The sequence below is a fragment of the Crocodylus siamensis genome, chromosome 10 (assembly GCF_052110815.1).
Source record: "Crocodylus siamensis isolate JL-2025a chromosome 10, ASM5211081v1, whole genome shotgun sequence".
NCBI lineage: Eukaryota > Metazoa > Chordata > Crocodylia > Crocodylidae > Crocodylus > Crocodylus siamensis.
The window spans coordinates 57,877,325-57,900,366 of record NC_143404.1 but is presented as its reverse complement, the minus strand read 5'-3'; the positions used below and the strand labels follow the sequence as shown (position 1 = coordinate 57,900,366).

The following is a 23,042-nucleotide window of genomic DNA, read 5'->3' as shown; positions in this document are numbered from 1 at the left end:
GCGCGGGCGCCGGGGAGCGGGGCTGCCCGCGGGCCGGAGGCGCCGGCGCTGCCGGGACCGGAGCCCGGGCGCCGCGGGGCCGGCGATGCGGCGGAGCGAGCCGGGCGGGGCAGGTGCAGGGGCTGACGGAGGGCTGCGGGGCGCGGGGGCCCGCTCGGGGGCGCGGGATGGAGCCTGCCGGCCGCGGGGCAGGGCTCGCGGCACCCCGGGGGGCGGCGTGCGGGCCCGAGCCGCCCCCAGGTGCGAGCCCTGCCCCGCCCCCGCCCCCGCCCCGCCCGCCCGGGCTCTCCTCCCCCGGGATAAAGCGGCGGCGGCCCCGCGCCCGGCCTCACTCGGGTCCCGCGGGGCAGCTGCGGGGCATGGCCGCCATCGGCGCCCTGGTGAAGAAAGTGTGGAGCCTGCGGCGGTTCCTGGTGCTGCTCTGCACGCCGCTGGTGCTGGTGCCCGTGCTCCTCAGCCTGCCCCCCAAGGTAACCCGCTCCCGCGCCGCCCCGCGCCAGCGGCGTGTCCGCACCGCGCTGCTGAGCCGCCGCCCGCTACCGCCCCGCAGCCCGGCGGCCCCGCACAGCCCGAGCGGGTGCTGCGCCTCCTCAGGGCCGCCTTGGGCTTTCCGCCGCGCCGCCGGTGTGGCCCCCGGTTACTTCGGGGCAAGTAGCCCGAGGCGGGGGAGCCCGATGCAGCCGAGCCCCTTAGCCCTGCTGGGCTGATGGGAAAGCTCTGCCCCGCGCAGGACGGGGATGCTGTAGTAACCGGGCGGCGGGACGTCACCCCCGGCTACGCAGGACTCAGAACCGGCTGCCATTGAACGGGACACACTCACAAGTACTTCATTTTACTCTTACCGCTGGGAGGCATAGCAGTTTTTACCAGTAGCTCTCAAGCTAGGAGGTCAGTGGTATTTATCCCCCGCAGACACATATGGGTTCACAGGGGTCCCGGGCTGCTGCTGGCGCCGGCGGCAGAGCTGGGAGCAGAGGCCAGGTCTCCTGAGTGTGGGCTGTGACTCTCGACATCTTGCAGGTACCAGGCATAGGGTTAGAAGAGAGAGAGCAAGCTTTGTTGCCACGACTGAAGCAGCTGCTTGGGGGAAGTGTTGGGTTGCTCAAAAGCTACTTCTGTGATAGGATGTCGGCTATGGGATTGGGTGCAAGGCAGACAAGTCTTAGGAGGTAATATTAAAACCCTGCTTTTAAATATACAAGATTTCTGTAGTTGTCCCATACAGAACATTTTTAGGTTGATGTCTCTCATGAACGCTAACATCACTGCAGAACTAGGAGAGAAGAGCAGGCTTTTCTTTGTTAGACTCCTGGGGTGAAGGCCATGCACCACAGAATCACTGGGAGGGTTTTTTGCTATTTAATTTAGTGGGCTCAGGTTTTCACCCTCGAATTGATATCCTGCCTCAGATCCACCTGAAAATGAATTTGTTCCTCTTGCCAGAAACTGGCCATGAGTCGGCATGTTTGCTGACCTCTGCTCCAGAGCAGCGCTGGATGGCGTGCCAGGGGGACTAGGAGCCCAGGAATTTGATACATGGGCAGAACTGTGTTGGGGACGCTGTTGAAACGTTTAGGCTTCCCCACCTTGCTTCCCCACATTTAGGCTCTGTTCCCCTGGGCACCACCTGGGATAACAAGGAATAAATTGACTGAGAGTAGGTTTAGGCTTAATATCAGGAGGCATTACTTTGCTGTTAGGGCTGCCAGGCTCTGGAATGGGATCCCAAGAGAGGTACTCTCCCCTACTTTGGGGATCTTCAAGAGGAGGTTGGATAGATATCTGGCTGGGGTATTATGATACCAGCACTCATTCCTGCCCAGGGCAGGGGGTCAGACTTGATGATCTGTTCAGGTCCCTTCCGACCCTAGAAACGATGAAACTATGAAACCTTGCCTGAGGTTTTAAGCAGATAAGAACTTCACTTCCAAGTTCGCATCATGGATCGCTAAAAAGAAAAAAGTCTGACCATTGCTTTATTTGATGCCACAACACAGTAGCAGAGGAAGTTCTTTTATGTGTTTAACTGCATTATTTGGAAGCTTTCTTTCTAAGTCTGTATATGCAATATTTTGCTTGTTTGAAAGAGCAGAAAGAGGCTTCCTTCTGCAGACCATTATATTGCTTTGTACATTACTTTTCTGTAGCGGAAGAAGTGGCTTAAAGGATTTAATGGGACTGCTTTGGACACCGTCACTGATGTTGGTCCTGGGATATGGTGTAGGGAAGAAGCTGCCTACAGTCCAACTGCAGACTACTGCTGAGGCCAGAACGCCACTAGAAAGTTTTGTTGGTGCAGCAGCAGATTAGGAGCATGAATAAATCACATTTCTGATAGTCCACCAGCAAAAGTTTCTGTGTATAAGAAACTTACAGAGAATCCTCTACCAGTATAGTCACACTGGCACCATAGCCCCTGTTGTTTGTACAAGGTGTGTTGCTCTAACTATCCAGATGTAGCTGGTGATCCTTCGGCTGTTCTAATGCCCTAGTACAGGAGCAGGCAATCCCTGGCATGCATGCCAGAGCAGGGCACGTGAAGGCGTTTAACTTGGCATGCACGCCTCAGGGCAGATGGCGGGGAAGGGGCTGGGACTGTGCTGTCACAAGAAGGATCAGGCCCTTGCAACTCCCCCACTGTCTGCTCTTGGCATGCCAACATCTTACATGTGGAGGTTGCAGGTGTTGTTGGCACTCTGCTTAAAAATATTGCTGACCCCTGTCCTAGAAACATGCTTCTTGGGTAAAAGGCATGCTTCTGGATATACAGCTCAGCATGACTAGCACTTCTCATCCAAGACCCATGAATGCAAAAGGAGAGAGGGTGCTACTCTGACCTTTGCATTATGCACAAGGCACTCAAGTCAACATTTAGCAGGATTGCGTGGAGAGCAAAGGACTAGAATTGTTTGTTGGCAGAGATGCACAGGTGTATCTTTCACAAGGTCTACCCGAACTATGCTAGTGACTGTTCCTTAGTTATCCATTCTGAAAAAGTCGTAGGATATGGTCATGGAAGAAGTTGCCTGCTAACTGCAGTCTATTGTCCTGGAAACCCAAATGAACCCAGAAACTGCACTACAGATTTTGCTGGCACTTTTGAGTCAAATTTCTGATATCAGTGTGGTGGCATGAATGAAAATGAGGGCAGAATTTGTTCATGTATATTTAAAACAAGCTATGCTACAGTTTCCCCTCAATTCACATTATGGCCAAGTCTGCAGCTGAGAGTGACTCTTTCAGAAAGTCCTATTAATTCATGTTCAGGAGTAAACAAATCACCTCCAGTTTCAAAACTAATTGACTTGTTTTTGTTGAGCAAGCAAGACAACTTGCTTTTGTGTCCACCTGGGAGTAAATTCTGATGTCTGGAACTCTGCTTTCACTGGCTCTTTACAACCTGAGCAGCACGTGGCTGTTAGGAAATGAAGGGTGCAGGTTACATTTTTAACAGCTTCTTGAAAATACTAAGTCTGCTGAATCAGCAAAGTCTCAGGAGGTATGGGAAGCTCTGGTGGTTGGATTTTGGAAGGCAGCCCTGGTTGTGAAGACCTGTGGAGCACATAGCATTAACTGCATTGCTAGAATTAAATGACTAACTCTGAACACAGGACTGGAAGGGACCCCTTGGAGCATCAAGTCCTATCACCTGGATACCTTAAAGTCAGCCAGCCCTGACAGTTTACCCCCAGGGTACTCAAGGAGCTGGCCAGCATCATAGCCCAGCCCCTGGCACGGATCTTCGAGAACTCCTGGTGCTCTGGTGAAGTGCCCGAAGATTGGAAGAAGGCCAATGTGGTGCCTATCTTCAAAAAAGGGAGGAAAGTGGATCTGGCAAACTACAGACCCATCAGCCTGACCTCTATCCCGAGGAAGATCTTAGAAAAGATTATCAAAGAAGCCATCCTTAACAGACTAGCTGATGGCAACATCCTGAGAGATAGCTAGCACGGGTTTGTTGTGGGTAGGTCTTGCTTGACCAATCTGGTTTCATTTTACAACCAGGTGACCTATCACATGGAGAAGGGGGAAGAGAGTGATGTCATATATCTTGACTTGAAAAAAGTCTTTGATCTAGTATCCCATGATCATCTCTTGGCAAAACTAGCTAACTGAGGCCTCGGCCTTACCATGATCCATTGGCTGGGGAATTGGCTCTGTGGTAGGTCCCAGAGGGTGGTGGCGGATGGAAGACAATCGTCATGGTGCGCTGTGACCAGTGGGATCCCTCAAGGCTCTAGGGCCTATACTATTTAACATCTTCATTAATGATGTAGACATTGGTGTCAGAAGCGGACTGGCCAAGTTCACCGACAATGCGAAATTCTGGGGTAAAGCAACCATACCTGAGGACAGACTTTGACAGGCTCAGCAAATGGGCGGACGAGAACCTGATGGTGTTTAACACCAAAAAATGCAAGGTTCTCCACCTTGGGAGGAAAAACCTGCAGCACCCTTATAGGCTCGGCAGTGCTATGTTGGTTAGCACTACAGAAGAAAGAGACTTGGGGGTCATCATTGACCACAAGATGAACATGAGCCTGCAATGCGATGCTGCGGCTAGTAAAGCGACCAAAACGCTGGCTTGCATCCATAGATGCTTCTCGAGCAAATCCCGGGACGTCATTCTCCCCTTGTACTCGGCCTTGGTGAGGCTGCAGCTGGAGTACTGCGTCCAGTTTTGGGCTCCACAATTCAAAAAGGATGTGGAGAAGCTCGAGAGAGTGCAGAGGAGAGCCACACGCATGACTTGAGGTCAGGAAAACAGACCTGATGATGAGAGCCATGGGACTCTTCAGCCTGGAAGAGCGCAGGCTCTGGGGTGATCTGACGGCCACCTGTAAGTTTATCAGGGGTGACCACCAGGATCTGGGGTAACATCTGTTCACCAGAGTGCCCCAAGGGATGACAAGGTTGAATGGTCACAAACTCCTGCAAGACCATTTCAGGCTGGACATAAGGAAGAACTTCTTTACTGTCCGAGCCCCCAAGGTCTGGAATAGACTGCGTCCAGAGGTGGTTCAAGCACCCACTTTGAACGCCTTCAGGAGACATTTGGGTGTTTATTTTACTGGGATCCTATGATCCCTGCTGACTTCCTGCCCCTGGAGCAGGGGGCTGGACTCGAGGTCCCTTCCAGCCCTGGTGTCTGTGAACCTGCTATCATGGGCAGCCACTTCATAACTCAGTGCTTTCTTGAGACCAGTAACATTTTTTGGCTCCTATGGAAGGCTGTTCTAGAAAGCACAGCTATTAAAAACTTCAGGCGGTTGGGAGCTTCTAAAACCTGCTTCTTATAAGCCAATTTGTCAGTGAGGATAATACATAGATATAATAAAGTGTTTGCTCAGTGCAGGTCAGTGTATTACTTTAATATCTAATTTATTGGAAGCTAAACCTGATAAATTAATTTATCAGGCCTAAAACATCATCTTAATCTTCATGTTGGCCATTCGCTGCTATACAAATTAGTTGGGAAGCTATGCTACAGCAGGAATTCCTTGGTAATGCAATGGCAGACAGGGTTCTTTGGGTGAATCTGATATCTTTTATTAGACCAACTTAAATAGCCGGGGGAAAAAAATCTTTAGCAAGCTTTCAGGTTTAAAAACCCTTTGTTAGGCTGAGGAAGCGTACGCCCTTGGTAATGCAAAGACATTTTGCTACTTAAGTGGTTCCCATTCCCCATGCATCTGTTGTAGAGGTCATATCACAAAAGAGGGGAGCATGAAAGGGCTGGGAGTGGTGAGGCCTAAGAGTTTAGTGATTCTTGCCAGTGTATTTCCTCCAGAGGGGTATTACAAGCCAGTGGAAGTTACAAGTGGTTGGGTTTTGGGTCAGCCCTTGCCATCTTCAGGTTTCTGATATCTTAATGGTGCCCCCAGCCAGGGCTGTCTGAGGATGTCTCCAGGGTCATATTGTTATTTGGAGGAAACATTAGTAACTGGCATCATCTCATTTCTACCAGCCTCAAGGGCAGGGTTCTCTATACTGTAGCATGTGACCCCCCTGAATGTTATCTGGGAAAATGTGTCAATCATACATCAAATGATGCAAGGAAAGATTTCCTGAGGAAGTGCCTCTCTGTTATCACCATTTTGCATAAGACCCCTTGTATCACCTCATGCTGCTGGCTGCTGAAGTTTCTGCGTACCAACCTAGGAGTGCTTGTGACCCACAAAGGGGGAGCTGTGAATGATTGCAGAAAGCTCCAGCAGGGCAGTAAGTGGCTGAAGGACCTGTGTTGCTGGCAGGGGCACAGGGGGCACTTTTAATGAGCTGTGCAAAGAGCTTGTTCCAACAGCTTCTAATTAACTCCATGTCTACAGTCCCCTGGCTTGGCAACGGCAACAGTAGCCAAATCTGCCAAAGGGAGCATAACGCCCAGCACCTTCTATAAACCAAGCTTGATTTAAACAGAGGACGCAAACCAACTTGGAACCAAGATACTTCCTGGGAGAGATGGGAGTGAAGACACTTAACAGGTCCCAGCTGAAAAGTTACAGCTTTCATAGTTAAAAGTAAAGAGCTGGAGCCATCTTCAAACTGTATCACAAGAGTGGGCATCTGAGACTACAGTGAATACGGGTTATGTAAGTGGCATCCAGTGGGCTTCTGTCCCTGTGTTCAAGCAGCATAGCTACCTGCAGAGATGGTGTGTGAGGGAACAATGACAAGAATAGGGTAATGCAGTTTTGTGCACGCCACAGCAAATACAAGTGTGTGCAGTGCAAAGTGCTGGAAAGGGCAGTGGGCTAGGAGTTAAAACACATGCTCACAGCTTGATGGCATTTGTTATGTGCAAATAGAATAAAGTCCAAACCAATATTACTTATAAACTTGGAGTTTTAAAAAGGCCAGTTTCACAAAGCTAAAAGCAGCCAGATGAGTTGGAAGAAATAATTTAAACCATAACATATGATGGATAATTAGGAATTGTATAAGAATATTTTACTAAGTTCCCAAAAAGAACAGTCAATAAAAGAGTCATACTAATGATTTTTTTTTTAAGTTGGCTGGCTGTGGAAGTGTATAAACCATAAACACAAGTGGAAGAAGGGAAAAATTGATAATTAATACAAGTACTCCTCACTTAACATTGTCCTGGTTAACATTTTGCTATTATGCCACTGATCTATTAGAGTACATGCTCATTTAAAGTTGTGCAGTGTTCAGTTATAGTGTTGTTTGGTCGCTGCCTGCTAGTATTTGGATTCCCTTAACATTGTTTTGCTTGAAGTTGCATTTTTCAAAAACTTAACTATGACATTAAGCAAGGAGTAGCTGTACTGAATATAAATCAAAAGCTAGGGACCATAGAAAATCAAGAAAGGAAGCGAAAAAGCACAAGAGAAAATCTATAGTCATCAGCGTTAAAGATAATGAGCTTTTCAAGAGAAAAAACAGAAACCTTAACAATGATATTTGTCCATTTGGAAAAGGTGTAATTATCAATAACAATGCTGGAAAAACAGTATTCAATACACATTTATTTTGTGTATTTCAGAAAAAGGTAGATGATGTAGTCATATAATATTGTTGGGATGACTAAAGATGAAATACTTCCGCTCAAGCAGGGCCTACTGAAGCTAGGTATTTTAAGACGTTGGGAGGTCCAGATAACTTGCATCCAACAGTTTTAAAAGGATTGGCCAAGAGCTCCTTAGATTAGTCAAGTCACTTTGCAGTAAGTCTAGGAGCAATAGGAGTGATCAAATGGACAAGAAAAAAGATAATATTGTACCACTATTTAAAAAGATAAATGAAACAACCCAGGTAATTAAAGGCTAGGCACAGTAGCAAAGCAGATACGGGAGTCAATTTAATAACAACTAAAGGATGTTAATAGAATTAATGGCAATCAGTATGTTTTAGGGACAATAATTTTGTCAAACTAACTTTATCTTTTTTTCTGATGAGATTTACAAGTTTATTTGATAAATATAAGATCCTAAGTAGACGTAATACACTTAAATTCATTTAGGTATTTGACCTAAGAAACAAGAAAGATATAAAACCAACAGAGAGCATTAAAAACTGACTAACTTATAGATCTCAAAATATCAGCACTTAGTAAGTGTATTTCAGATAAGGTCTTGTAGATATTGGGTCTCACCTCTGTGCTATTTAGCATCTTCAGTGACATTGTTCAGATAACACCAAGGTTGCATAGGTACCAATGAAGATGAGGACAGGCCACTGATCCCAAGCTATGTGCAAGCAAACAATATGGATTTCAGGTTAACTGCAAGGTATTACGACTAGAACCAAAGCATGTAGGTCAGCCTTCCAAGTTTGTCCTGGGAAGCAGTGACTCTTGGTTCATGCTAGATAATCAGCTGAATGTCATCTCCAAAGTGTGACCTTGTGGCTAAAAGGGTCAAGGTAATCATTGGATATATAGAAAGAGAATATTGGCTAATAATGGGGAGGTTATATTATTTTGTTATAAATGCATTTTGTATTTACTGCATCCAATTTTAATATTCACAGTTCAGGAGGATGTGGATGAATTGGAGGATGCTCAGAGAAGAACCATAAGTATGATAAAAAGAGTGGAAAACATGTTTGAGAGAGAGAGAGACACTGGAGGAGTTCAGTCTGGTCAGCCTAATAAAGGGACGCTTAATGAGTTACTTGATCACAATAAGTATGATCATGGGAAGCAAACATTGGTTAGGGACTCTTCAATCTAGTAGACAAACCAGCAAGGCTGGATGTCTAGAAGCTGAAGGTGAACAAATTAACATTGAAACAAAATGCAAATTTTCAATGGTCGGGGGAACCGACTGCTGGGATCACTTGCAGTTGTGGTAGAATATCCAGCACTGCACATTTTTAATCCAAATTGGGTGTTTTCCCTAAAATGGTCACTCTAGTTCACTGAGATTTAATTTGTAAAAAAGCTTACTGCTTTGTGCAGGGCTGGATCCAGGATTTCATAAGGGGGAGGGCAGGAGCAAGAACTCCTGTTGCAGAGGTGGCTGCATTTCCTGCTCCCAGCCTCCTCTGTCCCCACCAGTGCAGCAGACCACCTAGCAGAAGCCTCTGGGGACTTTAAGTCCCTAAATCAGATGAATATCCCCCACTTCCTTCCTCTTTCCTCTGAGGCACACCACCTCCTCTCCTCTCTGAGCAAGAAGAGGAAGGGAGGGAGGATTTTCATCTGCTTTAGGGCCTTTAAAAAGTCCCTGGAGGTTCCCATGGCATAGTGCAAACCCAAACGGGGTGCAGTGCTTTGTATGAACGAGTAAATTCTTGTGTTTTAATGCTGCCTCTAGGAGAGGAGTATACTGTTGTTAGAACAGAGCTGAGTGGAAGTCTTTGTACTGCTCCCAGCCATTAATTTGCTGTGTAATTGTGGAGCAAGACCTTTCATTTCGCTGTGCTTCACTTTCCTCCTTTGCAAAATTGAGACAATGACACTTTTTCTTTCCATTATTGAGTGTTTTAAGAGCTTCATGTAAGTGCTGAGTAAGTGTTTCTGGGTCTCTTCTCAGTGGGATGGAGAGTGCAAACCATTCACAAACATTCACTACAGTTTTCAGAGGAATTTTTCTTGAATTCATACCCTTCTCTAATCTCTCTCTGAAATTATCCCTCAGCAGTGAAAGATACTGGCTGGCAGGACTATTTGTATACAGGACATATTTCATGTGAGGATTGCATAATGTTTGCAAGAGGTGAGTGTTAGTGGAAATCCAGTTCTGATCCACTTGGGGACTAGGCAATGTGACCTTCATGGCCAGTTAAAAAAGTTTGAATTTTGCATTTTGAACAGTTTGCTAGCAAGAAACCGGAAGGTATTTTTATCTTAGGTAATGGTGAACAGCAAAGGTAAGAAGTTCTTTAACCCTTCTTGGGTCTCTTAGAGGAAGTAGTGGCATAAAGGGGCCTTAAAAGCTTCAGTTTTAGCGAAGGGAAGGGTTTTTTTTGGTCTCTTGTACAGGAACCTCCCTCTCTTCTGTCCCAGCCACGTGGTGAGTGGCTGGGAGCAATAAACTCTAATGCACTGGTTCTCAACCTTTTTTTGTACCAGGACCCATTTGTAAACATTGATGGCTAGTCTCAACTCAGTGCCCCTCACTCGCCCCACTACCCCCAACCCCAGACCCTGTCCCCCCAGTGTGTGGGGCAGGGGGTAGGTATGTGGGTGCGGGGGGGACAAGCAGCCCCTTGGAGTCTGGAACTCTGCCAGCCTGCAAGGGAAAAGCCACGGTTTCCCACGTTTTTCATCTTTAAGGAAGAATCCATTTTTAAAGTTTGTTCACGACCTACTTTGGGGTTGTGATCCACAGGCTGAGAAACACTTCTCTAATGTACTTAGTATTTCCTTACAAGCTAAGCTCCCAGGGGCTTGAAGCACTAGGACGTTTAGTTTTGCTTTTGTTTTGGAGGCTTCTTTTTTTTTCCCTGAGAAGCCTTGGTCCAAATCAAATTTGTTGTTGTTATTGCTTTGCTTTGCTTTTTGTTACATTGCCTTATATTAAACGAGAGTTGCTTTTTTGGTGAGATCTGTGCACTTCTGTTTAAAACCAAGTTGAAAAGACATTTAAAAAAATGAAGCTTTAATTATTTTTGTTGTCCATCAATACGTGACACCGAAGATGGCAGAGAGACACTTTGGGCCTAATCTAGCATAACTCTTCATGCCTTGTTGTGTGCGCATACTTTGGCTTCTGATCCTGCACTGAATGTCAGTTATTAGACCGTAAGTCAGCCCCTGTTGTGTTTCACTGCTTAATAAGTAAGTATAAATTGTCACTATCGTTTTCAGAAAACAAACACTACACATACGCTAGCTTTTATTTTAATTGTTCAGCTGATTTAGTGGATGAAGCTCTCGCATCAGTATGTTAACTAATAATTTAAATTACTTCGTTCCAGTAAGGAGCAGAGGGCCTCATTTGAAGATCACTTCAGGGAAACTTTTTTTTTTCTTGAAACTGAGAAGGATTGGGCAATAGGTGAAAAAAAATCACATGATTTTGAGTGGTCAAATGGAATGCGACTTCTAATGAGAGCAAAGTTATTGTTCCTTCTGAAAAGAAGAATCTGAGTAATGAGGAATAACCAATTACAAGGAGATAAAAATCTCTAATCCAGTCTCCAAACTTGTTAAAATACAACTTTCATTTATTTGCAGAACTGAATGCCACATAGTTATAGATCCTGGGCCTATTGACTTAAAGAAATTAGTATATAGCAAACATAAAAGACAGCTTGTTAAAGTGGATATACAGTATGAAAACTCTTTGATTTTATAGGAAAAATGTACACTAGGGCCAAAAGGCCTCAGGAGGCCATCTAATCCAACCCATTGCTCAAGGTAAAATCATTCTTGTCTAAACCGTCTTAAACAAGTGTTGGTCTCACTTGCTCTTAAACTTTCAAGGATAGCAATTCCACAACCTCTCTCGGTAGCCTTTTCCAATGCTTAACCACCCTCAGATTGAGACAGTTCTTTCTAACATCCAACCTAAATTTCCTTTGCTGCAATTTAAGACCATTAGCAGCCATAACTCTACAACATATATTCAAATGCAAAGCCAGTTCAGCCATGTTTTCATAGATTTCATAGACATTAGGGCTGGAAGGGACCTCGGGAGATCATCGAGTATTTTATGTTCACTTTCCATAATAAGCATCTAAACACTTAAGCTTCACTAACATGACTGCCTGTGAAGAACATATTTGAAGCTCTAATATTGTATTGAAAGCCAATTTCAACTTTAATCTTTCTTGGTAGTTTTCAAGCACATGTCATTACAGTACAAAAGTCCTGAATGTGTAGTTTATTGACAGGTTTGTCTGTAGAAAATGTTATTGAGTAGTCTGTTCTTTTCCTCTCCCAGGTACTAATGAAGTTGGCTGATCAGTATCATTTTGCAGGCATATGTGTTCAATAATTTGTTGCCTTCATTGATAGCTGGAAAGCTATTCAAAGTAGTTGGGTTTTGTAGTGTATTCTGACCCTGGCTTGGCTGGCTTTGGCTCAGTCTTACCTCCTTTGGAAGCTTATTCTAGTCAGGCACCTTCAAATGGTAGCCTATACAATTCCCTCATTAACGCTATTACATATCCCATCCAATCAGGGAACAAAACTACCACCATGGAACTAGAAGTAGCTAACCACTATTTAGGGAATGTTTGAGCTTCATTGTCATCCGTCTCTCAGCTTTCAGTACAAGCGGAAATGCATTCAAAACAAGAAAAAGTGGCAAATCAATGGCTCTTTATGGCCTCAAAAGGACTCTCTGCTTTTATTTATGCCATCCTGGGCATTTTGCCTTGTGATCAGTGACAATAGACCTCTTCAAAGATTCAACAACAGAAAGGAAATCAATCAGGAAAGCTGTGTCATTTGCCTGGTGCCTGGTACGGCACTGTCCTTTGACTTCACAGTCAGAGCTCTGGGGCTTTTCACTGTTTCAGCGGGTGCCCTTATGTTGCACATGATTTATAAGCACAAATATGGCTCCCATGCCAGTTTGTGTCTCATGGCAAATGAATGAATTCTTACTACAGCTTCAGTGAGGGAGTCCTGGCTTTTTGCCAAGTGTGGACTGCAGCTTGAACAGCAACTTAGATGAAATGGGAAATGGGCAAGCAAACTGCACATGGAAACATGACAGGACCAGTAACTCCTGATTGACTGGTTTTTCCTTAGGAACTGGGAAGGATTGTCTTGAAATTATATCAGTCCATCAGGAGGCAGCTGTAAAGTTATGTGACATTCCTTTGAACGCTGGCTATTATGACCATAGGGGTTGTTCAAGACCAGGACAAATCTCTCAAGAGCTGAGTGTCATTTTTTTTTTTGCAGCTTTTCTTTGCTAAATAAGATTTGTGGAATGTTGCCTGGAAGCAGAAAAATATTTGCATTATGACCTGCAAAATCAGTTGGAGAAACCAGAGATGTTGGCAACGTTTGTCTCAATTTAGCAATAGTATGGGCAGAGGATGAATAAAATACCACCTGACTGAATTAGTCAGGGAAATCTTTTCTGTGCTTCATGGTTTCCTTTGATGGATATCTTCACAGTCATTCCACAGAGGGACTCCCTCTGCGCAGGTAGAGCTCAGTATGAAAGTTAAGGCGATTCCAGAAGGACTTGTGGTTTCTGGGGGCTGGAGGGATTAATGTGCGAGGCAGGTGTGAGTCCATGTCAGAACCCCAAGCCTAGGGAGTGGAAGAGAAAGCACAGGCCATGGAGGCAGCTGATGCCCCTCTTAATAGGGAAGAGGGTATCCGTGTTTGGAGGTTATTATCCATGTGCACATCCTACCCTGATGTGGAGTACACAGATTCCCCCCCTGCACACATAGCTCTATGACTCTGCCAAAACTCCTGAAATATACATGGATCCTAATGGGCAATCAGGTTCTGGGTCCTGGCCTGCCTACACTTCTCACAAGAGGAGCAACTACCTCTCCGTGAAGGCAATGGTCTGGGGGCTTCTGCCTCCATGAAGATGAGAGGTGACTCCTCCTCAGCCTGTTCGGCTTTTTGGTTGTCCATGTTCAGCATTCCCAGGTGCAAACCTTGTTTGTAAGTCCAGATCAATCACCTGTTCTCTTTGTTTCTTTTTGCCTCTTCAGGAGGGAAGATGTCTCTATGTGATCCTCTTGATGGCTTTGTACTGGTGCACAGAGGCACTGCCATTGTCTGTGACTGCTCTGCTGCCAATCATCCTGTTTCCATTTCTGGGCGTTCTGCCTTCCAACAAAGTTTGCCCGCAGTATTTTTTAGACACCAACTTCCTCTTCCTCAGTGGCCTCATCATGGCGTCTGCCATCGAGGAGTGGAACCTGCATCGCAGGATTGCCCTGAAGGTCCTCATGCTAGTGGGTGTGCAACCAGCCAGGTAACTTTTGCAAAATACTTGTTATTACTTCATGTCTTATTTCTCCAGGCTCCAACCCTAGTTGCTTTAAAGCATGAGCTGAACCTCAGAGTAATCAAGAGAACATGGCAGCGGAAAGTCAACATGCCAGCTTGTAGGCTGTAGTAAAAGCACCACGTCTACCTGCTGTTGGCTTAAACACACACTCCCTTTTCAGGGCTCCCTACTTGTATTAATTTAGGTTGTTGCAATCCTTTTGCTGGCTAGTAATGAAGAAGGGGAGATAAAATTAAATAACTGCTTCAGCCTTGTTTGAATCACATTAACACTTAATCCACTTGTACGTGCTCCCACATATTACAGGATAACCACTGACAGCTTTGTACCTATTCATTTTATGAAATTATACCATGTGATTTTTCTCAGCTGGAACATAAAATAGACCTTACAAAACTCAGTGTTAAACTTAATTTTTCTCCCTTTCAGACTTATTTTAGGAATGATGTTGACAACTTCTTTCATGTCCATGTGGTTAAGTAATACAGCCTCCACTGCTATGATGCTCCCAATTGCCATTGCTGTTCTGAAGAGTCTCTTTGGAGAGAAAGAAGTATCTAGAGATCTCAATAAGGAAAATGAAGAAAACCAAGGTAACTCAGTCAGAGAACAGTAATGCAAACAGCAGGTACTAACTCGATGTGCAGTAAATGTGCAGTAGCACTGGCACACGCTTTTTTTAGTGACACTAATGCGCAGTAGACTAATTCTACTGCACATTAGCATGGCTTTTGCCATGATGTGCCAATATGCACTAGAATTAGTCTACTGTGCATTTAGCATCTTGTGTAGACGTATCCAAAAGGTTCAACCAGGTTGCTCTCTAATCAGCAAAAGAAAAATATATCTTCCACAACAGTTTGTTTTTGCAAGTAATTTACATGGAGGTCATTTTTTGGCAAGCAATCGTGAAAAACTACAAAACAGAAACAAAGCCCCCCCTGCAACTATTAATGGTAGGGTGAGCAATCGATGCTTCTCTCTCTCTTTTTGCTTTTCCTAATTGCCTTTGTAAGTGCTATTTGTGTTTCTGCATTTCACAAGAGGACGGGTTTTTGGATGCTGCTGATTTCTGAAACTGAAAAAAACAAGTCCTCAGAAGAATTCGGGCATATGCATGTTCTAAACAGTGATGCAATTAATCAGTCACAATCAATGTATAGCTGTCAAGAGATATTTTAAATCCAGGCCATTTCATCATTTTCACTTTCTGAATTTTTAACTATGAACATCTTCAGGCTATTAACATTGTTCTTCCTGACTCAGTCATTCTTTCTGATTTTTAGAAGTAGTTCATTAATAAGTTTGTTCTTCAACTGTCTTTAATTCTGTTCTTAGAGATTGCTGTATTAGCATAAGTCATAAATTAGAGCCGCAGGATCACCTAAGACCAGGAGCTCACCGTACAAATATAAAATAATATGCTATTCCTGGTCTGAAAATGGGGAGCGGAAAGAGAGATAACAGTGAACAGAGCGGTAGTTCCCAAACATAATGCAAGTTGCATGATTTTCATTTAATTTTGAAGCTGAGGCTTGCAATGGAAGGGAAAGAGAAGGTTACAACAGAAATACAAAACAAAATCGCCTTGTATTTCTGATGAGGTGATAGCTAGAAATTAGCAACAGTGGAGCGGCTATGAGTCACGTGTATGCAGTAGGACAGACCTGTCTGTTTCTCTAATCCTCAGTGTATTTAGGAAATAGAACGGAGCTATGATCTGCATGATGGGCAGTGAGTTTCTTCAGTGACCTCTCAAACCTGAAGCAATATTCAGTCAAGAATAATGTTTTTGATTTGAGATCTAGATGATAAGAAGCATGGATCAGATTTCCACCGAGGTTTACCAGTTCCTGAACCTGGTCTGAATCCAGGATTGATTGTGCTTGAGGCCTTGCTTTGGTTGATAATATTTTGCATGGATATGATAAAACCCGGTATAACATAAGGGGACATTTGGAAAGAACGTCACTCAATTTATGCGTCAAAGGAATAATCAAATACATTGTGCAAAGTTGGTCAAGGAAGAAACGTTGTAAAATGGGTTCTAGTTTTGCGCAAACTTTAAGAATAACTTCTGATGACATCTATGTACAAATCTTCCTGAGTACATTTTAAATACCCACACAGAGGTCTGAAGTGTGTGTGTATTTAAATAGATGTAAAATCAGACCTGTGCATATGTATTGGAGAGACAGTAGGTTAGGGGTTTAGTTTAAATTAAAAGTATGAGTATTTAGTTAAAGTTAAAAGTATGAGCAAAGCTGCTATAGTCTTAAAAATTTCCACGTGATTCCTTAAACATTATACATATGCTTCTGAAAAATCAAATCCATTTAAAAGGTACAGTTTTTTAATATATTTTCAGCTATTAGTTTTTCTTCTGTGAACTACACTCATTTTTTAGCTGCTTGGTCACTAGTTAAGTGTTTTTAAAATGTATTCAGATTTGTACATAGCTATCACCAGAGATCTTTCTTAAATTTTGCCCCCAAATAGAACACATTTTGGAAATATTCTTACTTATCTGATGTATGTAATTTATTTCAGACCTGTGTATATAATAGAAACAAGAGAGTGTGTCTCAGGGATTTAGTTCCTGAAGTATGAGCAAAGCTGTTGTATTCTAAAAAATTTCCACACATATATGTATTTGAAAGTGATAGGAATAGTCCTAAACCAGGAAAATTTTACTCCTGTGCTTAAATTTCCTCATGCAGATATAAGATATATAAATGCTTTGAGGACTGGGGCTGTAGATTGTTAAGGAGACAAAATAGAGTTAATTTATAGTAGGTAGGTAAAATTCTATGAACTGGGTTGATAATAAGTGATTGTAGCTATGAGATCATAGAAACTCAAAGGAATAATTAGGGATTGATACTTTTGGCTCTGGATAATTGTCCTTCCATGAAATATCCAACTACTAGCTTTCAAAATTGGTTAGGCTTTCCTATGATCTCTATAGTTTTCTCTTTTGACTCTTAAGTACCTCAGGAACCACTTCATTTTAAAACTTTTTATAACCTGGCACTTCTAGTCCTGTATTCATTTCATTTGATGGCTGCACAATAACCTGCAGAGCTATGTGATAGTGAATGTATCCTGTAACTTTGACTACTTCACTGGCTCTGTGTCCACAAATCCATCTCTGCCAACTGCTTATTCTTTTAAGCGGCTTTTAGCAACCACTATTTACTTTAAAAGTTGCTTTTCTGCAACAACTGGCATGAAAGAGATGAAGGGGACCTGGCTGTAGGTGGACCCTGCAGAACCCCAGGAAGAGCAAAGTTGGGGCTGGAAGAACAGTACAGGTGTGGGGCAAAAATGATGTTGGACTTGTGGGACAGGATTGATTTGGGTGTTGCAAACCAGGATTACCATATTTACTTGAAGAGAAGACGACTCCCAATAATTGTTCTCTATATGTGGAAAATTTATAAATGTGTTATTCTTTAATTGTAGAATTAATAATTGTAGTTTTTCCTTGAATTTGTCCTCTTCCCACTGCTACAGCAGGGCAAATTAAATCTGAGGGGTCAGGTAGTCCCTTTGCCTTCTGCCCCCCAACTTCTCTCTGCTCTCCCTGAGCACATGAAAGTGAGAAGCAAATTTGAAAACACTGACCTAGATAAACATACCTGTAGGAATTTGTATATAGGGAAATTGCTACAGGTACCCGTAGACTTAGTTCCAGAATTGATGCATTTATCTCTCTTGAAACTGCTGGAAGTTTTACTACAGGTGCTCTATAAACACACTTTTAAGTAGCACATATGTATTTACTCATATATAACACAATTTAAAAAAATTTGTGTCTTGGGCCAAATCAGTTCCGACTTCCATTGACTGAGCAGAGCTCAATCATTCAAGCCTGTGTAGTGCTACCATGGACAAATATCTTACCTCCTGCCTCTTCAGCCTGGGGCTTCAGGGTACTTTTAATATCTGTGGCAGACAGTACATCCTACATGTAAACCCCAAGCCCAGATGCCTTGGAGTTCAGATGCCCCGAGTTTTGCTTGCCCTTATGCAAAAGGCGTAATGAGCAAGCTAAAGGAAAAGCCCAAGAGCAGTCCTCCCATCACCATAAATTTGTGTGGCTGAGATCCTCCCATTGGAAGGCTTTAGTAGACTCTCACAGGGTCAATCTGCCCACAATACAAGGGACAGACCTTCATCCTCAGCTACACTGAATCATTCAAGGCTAAGAAGAAGGGCATCTCCCCTGCCAGGTAAGTAAAACCACTTGAGCCAAAACCATTGTTATGGTACCTCCTCTGCATGCATTACATCAGTCCAAAGTCAGAAGGCTTATAGCTTACCAAGTGCTTCATTGGGTGGGTCCCAGCAGAGACCAAGCCATGGTGACCCTGCAGTTCAGCATTACTCAGTGGTCATGTCTACATGAGACGCTACTGCACAGTAGTAACAAGTTATTGCGCAGTCAGCATCACCTAAAAGCCATTCGGTGATGCTGTTGCGCAGTAACTCTGGTTACTGCGCAGTCATTTAGTACTGTGTATGTAAGTACTAAATGACTATGAAGTAGCAACTGCTCACTTAGCATCTCATGTAGATGTGGTCAGTACGTGTGTGCACTCCAGATACCCGCCCCCTGCACAAAGGATCCATGTCCTAATTAGCCCCCAGTTATGACTGGAACCACAGTTCTTGTCATTAGTCCTGGGATCCCACAAAAATTTATGTGCGGATGAGGAGCAGGGCAACCTGGTCTGGCAACCTCATGGAGGGTGGGGCCACACTAGTCATATGCGCCAGGCTAAAAGTCTAGAGTGAACTGTTTGGGGCCCCTTTTGGTGATGCTTGCCAGACATTTAAGGCTGGTGAAGGAACAGGAATCATTGGAAATGGGAAAGAAATGTACAGCTCAACTATGGGAGTGAAGAAGAAGTAAAAATATATTCAGTGTAGTAACTTACCGTAATGTGTAAAAAAAACAAAAACAAAAAACTGTAGTCAATGGGCACTACTATATATATCTTAGTCAGGTGGGCTGCAGTAGTCCTCTGAGTGGCCTTTTTTGGTTTTTGAATGACTCAAATGGATTCAGAACTGATCTGGTTAATTTGACCTGTAACATGAAAAAATTCTTATATAAATATAAAGATTGACCTTTTTTGGTTAAAATCAAATGTAGCATTTTTGGCGAGTGTCAGGACTGGCTGTGGCTCTCCTAGTGCCAGCCTGGTATTGCAGTCTCTCCAAGCCTGGTGCCACTTCCCTGCAGAGGGAACACTTTTTTTTTTTCATAAGGGCCCAAACAAAAAACCCCTCCCATTAGTATGTTTGCCTTATATGGGCCATGTGTTTTATCATCATACTTGGTGTCAGCTGCATTTAATCAGCTTATGTTACTTTTTTGGCAGCAGTTTAATGATAGACAGTGTATTTAGTGAGGTTTCATTGTATGAGAATGTAAAACAAGGGGCTTTTCCCCCTATGTTGATTGTGGGGGGAAGAATTTGTCTTATATTTGGGTACACATGGTAATTGCCAGGCAGGAGACAGGTAGATGTGGGGATGAATTAGGCCACCAGACCTTGGGACACAACCAGAGCTCAGTGACATTTTTTGACAAATAGTAAATCCACCAGAAAAATGGAGTTTTGTTGGGGCCAAAGTAATTTGGGTTGAACTTGGTGACTGCTTTTGGCTGAAAGAGTGTTAAAATACTGAAATGTTTCTTCTCAACATTTTCAGATTTAGGGGCTTCATTTTGGAGATGCTGAAATATTCCTCTGATTTTTTTTTTAAATGAAATAATTTTGATTTTTTAATTTGAAAATAATTTTTAAAATATAGGTCCTTTTTAATACGCAAAGGAATAAAGAATTAGGCTGAAGGCAACAAAGAATTGTTGTTTTTGATTTGGCCCAAAACAACACTTCTCATTTTGTTTTGCCAAAAAATAACAAGTCAACATTTTTGCTTTGATTTGACCCAAATAATTCTACCTCCCCCTCTATTTTATTTCTTCAGTTGCTAAACTGCAAAACCCATTATTTGTCCAGCTGTAGTCATGACCCTAAGCATGTCTATGAATAGGTGATGTTCACCACATCTCCCATTTTCCTCAGTGGTAGGGGGCCCATGACTAGGTCCTGACTAGGTGGGTAGAGAGTTCAGGTCAAGTGTGGAAAGGGTTGAGGACCGCTAACGTGAGCTGAATGATATTTAGCATTATACAGAGGGTCAGCACCAGGCTGAAGTGAGATGTAAATGCTGCATATGTCTTGGGTTGGTCCTCTCTATAGTCATGGACTTCACTCATACAAAGGGAGCCTGCAGTCACCAGTAAGTTCATGTTCTTTCTTGTAATTACATCCTCTTATCATAGCACCTTGGAATTAAAGCCAGCTCGTGTGGTTTTGAGACGATTAACTTTGATTCAATAAATTAGCAACATATTAAACTTGACATTACAGAAACCCTTGGTTCACTGAGCACTAATGGGCTAGATGTCTTCAATGCCTGACTAAACAAATCCAGAGACTTTGCCCATTGTATCGTTTCCCCATAGTTCACTATGTTTCATCTTATGGGGAAATAGGCAAGAGAAGGAAATGTTTCTGAATGAAAAAGTAAGTGCGGGGAAATGTGTGTGCACAGAGGTGGGGGCAGGGGGCAGGGAGGGAGGGGGGAGAGGTACCAAGTCCGTGTCCACAGTGATCAACAAGGCATTCTGGTGTTCAGTGACCCTCATCTCAGGCCTCTGGAACAATAACATGTACAAGTCCCTTGGCAAGGGTAGCAATGTTCAGCATTAATAGCAAAAATCAAGCATAGTGGTGATCTGTGGTTCTGTGTTAAATCAACAAAACTCATTAATACCTGGGACCGTGGAAACAAGCTGGAAGAAAAGGGTCCTCTATCACCTCAGTAACCTCAGCCATCAAGGTCAGATTCCCCAGGTCATGAAAGTCCTTAAAAAGCAGTTAGACTGTGGTTTGTTGTGCAGTGTCTTTTCTGTGTGCATCTGTCAGCCTGACAGACGCAAAGAGTATGGTTTACTGTCCTGGGTTTATCCATAGGGCTGCAGGAGCTATCACCCCCTACATTTGCCTTCCATGCTCCATATCAATCTAATTCTTCCAGCGTGCCTGCGCCACATTGATCCTGACTCCTCCAAGCCCCTACATCTGCCCAGTGCCATGCCAGCCCCCCATGAGCTCTATTTTTGGCTCTGACCTAGCTCCCATTCTGTCATCTTCCTGCTGCATGAGCAGTGCCAAGGAGGTGGGCAGCAGGGCCAGCAACAATCAGAAGGGGCTTTCCGTCATGCAGGGCTAAAATTCTCAGTGGGCACATCTGCACGAGACACTACTGCACAGTGGTTACTGCACATTTATTTAGTACTTGTATAATCAAGTACTAATATCAGAGTTACTGTGCAGTAGTGCTGGCGAGCACCTTTTAAGTTATGTTACTTGGCAGTAGTCTAATAATATTGCTCAGTAATATATTAGCACTGTTGGTGCTGTGATGCACTACTGTACAATATTATTAGGCTACTATGTGGTCAGCATCTCATGTAGACGTGCCCAGTGGGGTGGAACTGCTCAAGTCACTGGGAGACAGGCTCCAACATCCACTACAGTCCCATCACTCATGAGAAATGGGCTAGAGCTGGCAACTCCGTCATCCAAATGTGTCCTTTTACTGAGAATTGCTTGGGAAGTGGGTGGAGGGACCTTGAGCTTCAAAGGTCCCCTGTACCCTCTTAGAGCTTGTGTCTGAGATTGACCTTCAGAGGAATACTGCAAACTTTGGGACATGTGGCTAAGAGAGGGCTGATGAGGCCTAACATTGTCTTTGCTGTCTGGGTAGAATTCAACTCCAGCAGGGATGTAGTCTCTTCTTGGGTGCATCCACACATGCAAGCATGTGCATTTGCAGCAGCTCAAATAGAAGTGGTGCAGATTTGAGCTGGGGCTTTTTGCTTCAGTGCATGTGCCCAGACATTCACTTTGGTGTGGGGCAAATGGTGCCACTTGGGGCAAAATAGTCCTGCCTGGTTCCTCCCAGATCTGCAGCCAGAGGGAGGTAGAGCCCAGGGCCAATACCTCTGCTGTCCCCAGCAGTACAAAAATTCTCCCTGGCAAGTAGCTCAGGGCCACTTGCTCTCAGGAGTTTCTGGGGCTCAGCCAATTGGTACCTGGGGACACTACCCCTTGTGCCAGCTGTCAGCCGTGAGAGTTCTCTGCACCCTCCACCCACTGCAGTGGTCTGGCAGTGGGGGCTGCTGCCTGGCTGTGACCTGCTGTGCACCTGCCAGACCTGGATGAGGACTGCACAGCCAGTAGAGGCATCTGTCCCTCTGGGCCAGCTGCCAGTGGGCTGTGGCTGCAGAGTTGGCCTTTGTGCGGTACTACTGCCATGCGTGCCCCCTGCCCGGCCATCTGGGCAGCTATTGCCTGGAAGGTGTTCCTAGTGTGGTGGCCTGCTTTGAACTGTCAAAGCATGTCCTTCTGGCCAGGTGGTCAGCCGCCTCCAGCTGGGTCCAAGATGCCAGCTCTGAGCAGGCAGGGTCCTGCCACCAGCTTCCCTAGCAGAAATGCTGGTGTTCCCTATTGGAAAAATGAAAAATCCATGATAAAAAAATCCCAAAGCCACTCTGTAAAATACCCCAAAATTGATGTTCCTTCACAAGTAAAACAAAAGACTACTATATATACATAGCGAGAGTGAGAGACAGAGAGACAGTGATCAGTTGCGCAACGTTTTATTGATATATCTATAGTGTTAAAGCAATTTGGAAGCCTACCTGTGTCTCTGTCATCATAATAAAGTGAATTCTAAATACCTATATGTTTTGCTGCCCCCCTACAGGGGCCACAGCCCCTGCCCCCAGGGCTAAATGCAACCCCCACTGCAGGGCCCACATGCCCCACCCTGCTTGCTCCCCAGCCCCCTGGACTACTGCCTCGCCTGGCCCCATCCTCTGCCAACTCCTGCAGCCCCCTCCAATGGCTGCCCCACCCCCTGCCCACTCCCCCAGACCCCACAATAGCTTCTCTGCCTGGCCCCATCCCCTGCTTGCACCCCAAGACCCCTGATGGCTTCCCCCCCACCCTCCCCCCTGCCAGCCTCTGGCACTTAAAAAAAAGAAAGAAA

At 44.4% G+C, this 23,042-nt stretch overlaps 1 protein-coding gene across 2 annotated transcripts in view; it reads left to right on the top strand.

The window, feature by feature from the left end:
- The first annotated feature begins 338 nt into the window (after positions 1-338).
- The window catches only part of SLC13A3 (solute carrier family 13 member 3), a 45,155-nt gene continuing 22,451 nt past the window's right edge, over positions 339-23,042 (top strand). Inside the window, exons 1-3 of one of the 2 annotated variants that reach the window (XM_090064880.1) lie at positions 339-470; positions 13,603-13,868; positions 14,334-14,497. In XM_090064880.1, coding sequence (XP_089921006.1) covers positions 360-470; positions 13,603-13,868; positions 14,334-14,497 — 541 coding nt within the window. In that variant the 5' untranslated portion in view covers positions 339-359. Of the gene's footprint in view, positions 471-871; positions 889-13,602; positions 13,869-14,333; positions 14,498-23,042 lie in introns of those variants that run through there. The other variant, XM_090064881.1, reaches the window with a different exon arrangement.